At 40.6% G+C, this 6387-nt stretch overlaps 1 protein-coding gene across 1 annotated transcript; it reads right to left on the bottom strand.

Moving 5' to 3' along the window:
• Positions 1-1880: 1880 nt before the first annotated feature.
• Positions 1881-3801, bottom strand: LOC124000225 (permeability factor 2-like). Its single transcript, XM_046306437.1, has 4 exons — positions 3507-3801; positions 2995-3127; positions 2661-2747; positions 1881-2355 (listed from the first exon to the last, which is right to left on the bottom strand). Exons 1-4 carry the CDS (start codon positions 3568-3570, stop codon positions 2346-2348), a joined length of 294 nt encoding a protein of 97 aa, XP_046162393.1. The 5' UTR covers positions 3571-3801; the 3' UTR covers positions 1881-2345.
• Between the last annotated feature and the right edge of the window lie 2586 nt (positions 3802-6387).

The raw sequence follows: 6387 nt of genomic DNA, 5'->3' as shown, positions 1-6387 counted from the left end.
TTTCTGTGTCTGTGTGTTCCACACGGAACTGTTTCGGTTGGTTATTTCACGTGTCGTTTATTGTTTTGTTTCAGTGTTCACTTGTTTTAATTTATTTTATTTTACCTTTATTTTACTAGGCAAGTCAGTTAAGAACAAATTCTTATTTTCAATGACGGCCTAGGAACAGTGGGTTAACTGCCTGTTCAGGGGCAGAACGACAGATTTGTACCTTGTCAGCTCGAGGATTTGAACTTGCAACCTTCCGGTTACTAGTCCAACACTCTAACCACTAGGCTACCCTGCTAACCCTTAATAAAGAGCATGAACACGTACCACGCTGCGCATTGGTCTTCCGATCCTTACTACTCCTGCTCGTCGTCGGAGGAGGAGGAAGACAGCTGTTACAGGTCACTTTTATGAGCTTCAAACATTTTGATTGTAAGGAACTGCTTGTGCAGGTTTGCCTACCTGGTGGATATTTTTGATAATCTGAATTTGCTCAGTGTGTCAATGCAAGGGAGGAGGCACAATCAATTTGAACAGAGGGACAAAGCGGATGCCTTCAAGATTAACTTTACCATTTGGGCAAATCATGTTCCTTTACAGACTCACGTCATGTGCGCGAGCGTTGAAAAATACATTTAGAAATCTATATTATTCAATTATTGCACTCACACTGCTTGTGCGCGCCAACGAGCATCTGCGTTGCAAAGGGCTAAAATAGAAGTCAGTTCTATTTGTGACACAGATCGCGCTGCAAGTCCTGCCTCTCCCATCTCCTCATTGGTTTATAGAAGCAGGTACCGACGTGTCATCTCCTCATTGGTTATACCCACGTGGGTGATTGAAAGACGAACAAGATCAGTGGCGGTAATGCACCTAATTTATGAAAGTTGCCCATTGCAATATCAAAAATAAAAAATACAAATCAAATTTATTTATATAGCCCTTCGTACATCAGCTGATATCTCAAAGTGCTGTACAGAAACCCAGCCTAAAACCCCAAACAGCAAGCAATGCAGGTGTAGAAGCACGGTGGCTAGGAAAAACTCCCTAGAAAGGTCAAAACCTAGGAAGAAACCTAGAGAGGAACCAGGCTATGTGGGGTGGCCAGTCCTCTTCTGGCTGTGCCGGGTGGAGATTATAACAGAACATGGCCAGATGTTCAAATGTTCATAAATGACCAGCATGGTCCAATATTAATAAGGCAGAACAGTTGAAACTGGAGCAGCAGCACGGGCAGGTGGACTGGGGGCAGCAAGGAGTCATCATGTCAGGTAGTCCTGAGGCATGATCCTAGGGCTCAGGTCCTCCGAGAGAGAGAAAGAAAGAGAGAAAGAGAGAATTAGAGAGAGCACACTTAAATTCACACAGGACACCGAATAGGACAGGAGAAGTACTCCAGATATAACAAACTGACCCTAGCCCCCCGACACATAAACTACTGCAGCATAAATACTGGAGGCTGAGACAGGAGGGGTTAGAAGACACTGTGGCCCCATTCGAGGACACCCCCAGACAGGGCCAAACAGGAAGGATATAACCCCCATAACCCCACCCACTTTGCCAAAGCACAGCCCCCACACCACTAGAGGGATATCTTCAACCACCAAGATCCCCACAAAGATCTCCGCCACGGAGAAATATAAAGTCAAGAGAAGAAAAAGTCAAGAGAAGAAAAAGCTTAGAAGGAGGAGTGATGACTAGGAACGATTCAGTTGGCCGTTTTATGTGTGGATTAATTGAAGTAGAGGACCTTGTGTATTTCAAGTAAAATAACAACTTGTTTACATCTCAGGACAAATTAGCTAGCAACAGCAAGCTGTGATTGCATTTTAGAAGTGGAGTAATGGTTATATACAGGAAATAGAGACAGCGAGAGACGGATTTCAGAGTTGTTTTTTTTACACATTTATTGTAATTGAATTAGATTGGAAGTTTCAACATGATCCAACAGTTTAACATGAATAAATAGGCAACTAAATAAATATATCAATAAATATACTGAGGTTTGCATGAATACATTCGTTTGAGGGTCAAGTAGGATGTGACGTTATTCATTACGAAATCATTCCAATACAACCGGAATGCATGTAAATCTCATAATTTGATTATAACAATGAAAGAAAAACACTTTATAAATACAAATAAAATATAAGTTTAGTACATAGTACTTGGTTGTATATAAGAAACCGACTGTCTTTTCACTTAAAACAGTCTCATGCCACTCTACATCTAGTATTGTATTTCAACCTGGATAGAACATGATAGAATTCAGCCTATCAATCTTATAAATACTTATTTGGTTTGTATCTTGTAAATAGTTCAGAATCCCAGAGTATTCATGGGATGATTCCCCCTCTTCATTTGTTGCTGTTGGGGAAAATAAAAGACTACGTTAATTACAATATAATCAACAATGTCAAGTTGATTCAGAACTTTTTGTGAAGCTAGATAAGAAAATTCCCCAAGCTTAGGATAATGAAAATTTAAGAAAATGTCACTTGAACCTTGACATATTTCTGTCAGGTGAAGCAAGTCATGCTGTATTTGCTGTATATGCTGTATTTATGACATCATAATGTCCAATCAAACTCTTAAATGACAGTCATCCAATCTGTGTTGTTTTACCAGGTCGGTTTACATCCTTAGGCCGTACGAGTTTATATTGTACTTACTTGGCCAGCATCTTCTCAATGACCTTCTTGACCCAAGGAGCGCTGACATCCAGACAAATCTCCTGACCGCTCTTGCTCAGAGTGGCACTGCAGGACAGACACACAGCACAGTCAGACAATCATGAAACTTGGTAAAAACTACATTTTATTATCAGCATTAGCTAGTGAAATTGTATGGTAGTCAGGGAGTAGGGCTGACTAATTGAGGTTATATATTTTTAAGTTAACGTTATATAGTAACCACATTTAATGTCAACATCATATAATAACCATATTTTACAGTAAGCATTTGCCAGTGTAATAGGACTATAATCAGGATAGCAGCAGGACTCACATGATCTCAGTGTCTCTGCAGTGCGAGCTGGGAGGGAACATCTCCACCTTCTTAATGAGTTTACCAATGCGTCTGCTCTCCGTCTCAATGCAGCGACACCGCAGGTCAGCCCCCATGCCTCTCAGACTCATCCCTGAAAGAGGTAAGAGGTCAAGGGTCAGCGGTAGAAGGAATACACAATTATCCACCGTGATGACAAACACACTTGATTAGTTAGAGAGAGGGAAAGAGAGAAAGTCATTCACGCATGACTGTAAGTGGCTCTGGATTAAAGCGTGTGTTGAATGGCATATATGAAGTATATATACAGTATATATTTCATATATATATATATATATATATAGAGAGAGAGAGAGAGAGAGAGAGATGCAGATGTATTTGTATGTACAATAAGATACAAGATACAGTACAATAAATGTAAATAGTAATCCTACGGCTCATAACCATTATATTCATGTCCATTGGTGTCAATGCATTGAGTCAGAGTGATGTAGGTAATAATATAAACTCACCCTCAGTAATGGTCAGGAGGGCCAGGAGCACAACGACAAGGCTGGCTGACATTCTGATGCTCATCTTGGGGTTACAGGTGATCCTACTAGAAATCCTCTAATAAAGTATACGGTTGTTATCTCGCTGGTAAAAGGTACTGTAAAGTATTTTATTGTTATATCTTTCTCTCTTTGTCAGTCCAGTTGCGAGTTCTTTCTTTCTTTCCTTCCTTCTCTGTCTGTGGTGAGTTTGAATCTGCCGCTATGAGAAGAAAACCGCTTTGTCTGCAACTGTGGGGAGAGAGCTGTTTTAAAGCCGAATCCTGGGAGTGAGTCATTGTGGCATATAGAAGATTGTGAAATCTGGGATTTGGAAGACTTTGAGGGCTTATTGAGGTAGGGAATTTCTCACTTTAACTCATGTGTGACAGCAAGACACATTGACTTGATACCGGTACCCCCTGTATATAGCCTCATTATTGTTATTTTATTGTGTTACTTATTTATAGATTTTATATTTTAATTTATTGAGTAAATATTTTCTTATCTCTATTTTCTTAAAACTGCATTGTTGGTTAAGGGCTTGTTGATTTTGATTTATCAACAGCTTTCTCATGTAACAACCTTTGTCACATCATGCAGATGGAATAATGCCAAGTTAAAGTGTTATGAAATTTTACGAAACGCTTGAGTTTTGAATGCATTGATGATTCTTTACTAAACAGATTTATTTTCTAAACTATTCATATAAGTAAAGTGCACAGCGCTATATTGCTCACTGACAACTTTGTATTAACACATTTCAGACGAGTACATTGGAATCATAACTGGCATCGACTAATAGAACATTTCTAATGCAACCTAGCTGTGGACAAATTGCTGAAATATGCGTATTGTGTCACAAGACATTCGTCACACAGGATGGAAGATTTCAACAAAAAATCATCATCGCCAGTGATTAGGCTCAACAGACCACAAAACTTCTGACCCTAACTATGATATGAGGGCCAGTAGTTTACCCTGACAGCCTGGCCACAGACCCTATTTATTTTATTCTACCATTGAGAGGGGCATGATATACTGTATGTTCGCTCACCTACTGTATGATGGGGAGTTTCAATGAAGACATAGTAGGGAAAAGCAGGCAGACAACAGAATGCTTGAATTTCATCCAATTCAATAATCTTTAATTAAAAGAACTACATTTTATTGCAAGTAGGGCTACTTTACATAACCCAGGCCTCTAAAGCTGACTGATGTTTTATTTACAAAAATACCTAATAACACTTTAAATCATCATCTCTGTGCATGCTTTACACAGAGTATAGAAAACATTAAGAACTCCCGCTCTTTCCATGATATAGATTGACCAGAGGAATCCAGGTGAAATCTATGATCCCTTATTGATGTCACTTAATAAATCCACTTTAAATCAGTGTAGATGAAGGAGAGGAGACAGGTTAAAGAAGGATTTTTAAGCCTTGAGACAATTGAGACATGGATTGCGTGTGTATGCCATTCAGAGGGTGAATGGGCAAGACAAAAGATTTAAGTGCCTTTGAACGGGGTATGGTTATAGATGCAAGGCGCACCAATTTGTGTCAAGAACTGCAACACTGCTGGGTTTTTCACACTCAACAGTTTCCTGTGTGTTTCAATAATTGTCCACCACCCACATCCAGCCAACTTGAAACAACTGTGGAAAACATTTGAGTCAACATGGTCCAGTATCCCTGTGGAACACTTTCGACACCTTCAGGAGTCTATGCCTCGATTAATTGAGGATGTTCTGAGGGCAAAGGGGGGGGGGGTCCTAATCTTTGGTATACTCAGTCTATTTCACAATCTCTGTCCACACTTTAAATATAATGTTCTGTTATAAACATTACATTCACTAGAACAGGAAGTGACAAACAATACAATATCAGCAAACATTGAGTAACTGAAATTACATTCCTCCAGACAGGCAGGGTGCCAGAGCTTGCCGTGGGAACTACACACATGAAAAGAATTCAACATGAACCAACACATCTGGCCCGTACAACTACGACATCACACCATATATGACCATTCAGCCCCATCTATGAGAGGAAGTGTGTCTTTAAACGAAATGTAATAAGATTGATGGGGTATTTTGTATAAACTAAGCAAAAAAGGAAATGTCCCTTTTTCAGGACCCTGTCTTTCAAAGATAATTCCTTAAAATCGAAATACATTCACAGATCTTCATTGTAAAGGGTTTTAAACACTGTTTCCAATGCTTGTTCAATGAACCATACACAATTAAGGAACATGCACCTGTGGAACAGTCGTTAAGACACGAACAGCTTACAGACGGTAGGCAATTAAGGTCAAAGTTATGAAAACTTAGGACCCTAAAGAGGCCTTTCTACTGACTCTGAAAAACACCAAAAGAAAGATGCACCGTCGCTGGACCAGACAAGACTGGCAAAAAGTGATCTTCACTGACGAGTCGCGGCTTTGTCTCACCAGGGGTGATGGTCGGATTCGCGTTTATCGTCGAAGGCATGAGCGTTACACCGAGGCCTGTACTCTGGAACTGGATCGATTTGGATGGGGAAGGTCCGTCATGGTCTCGGGCGGTGTGTCACAGCATCATTGGACTGAGCTTGATGTCATTTCAGGCAATCTCAACGCTGTGCGTTACAGGGAAGACATCCTCCTCCCTCATGTGGTACACTTCCTGCAAGCTCATCCTGACATGACCCTCCAGCATGACAATGCCACCAGCCAAACTGCTCGTTCTGTGTGTGATTACCTGCAAGACAGGAATGTCAGTGTTCTGTCATGGCCAGCGAAGAGCCCGGATCTCAATCCCAATGAGCACGTCTGGGACCTGTTGGAATGGAGGGTGAGGGCTAGGGCCATTCCCCCCAGAAAT

The sequence above is a fragment of the Oncorhynchus gorbuscha genome, linkage group LG16 (assembly GCF_021184085.1).
Source record: "Oncorhynchus gorbuscha isolate QuinsamMale2020 ecotype Even-year linkage group LG16, OgorEven_v1.0, whole genome shotgun sequence".
Classification (NCBI taxonomy): Eukaryota; Metazoa; Chordata; class Actinopteri; order Salmoniformes; family Salmonidae; genus Oncorhynchus; species Oncorhynchus gorbuscha.
This window is presented reverse-complemented; position numbering and strand designations above follow the sequence as displayed.

Excerpts from the sequence above, each read along its gene's own strand:
- LOC124000225 (XM_046306437.1), bottom strand. The coding sequence starts at position 3,570 with ATGAGCATCAGAATGTCAGCCAGCCTTGTCGTTGTGCTCCTGGCCCTC. Across the intron at positions 3,128-3,506 it reads CCTCCTGACCATTACTGAGG|GGATGAGTCTGAGAGGCATG; the intron begins GTGAGTTTATAT and ends TACCTCTTTCAG. Across the intron at positions 2,748-2,994 it reads TGCAGAGACACTGAGATCAT|TGCCACTCTGAGCAAGAGCG; the intron begins GTGAGTCCTGCT and ends TCTGTCCTGCAG.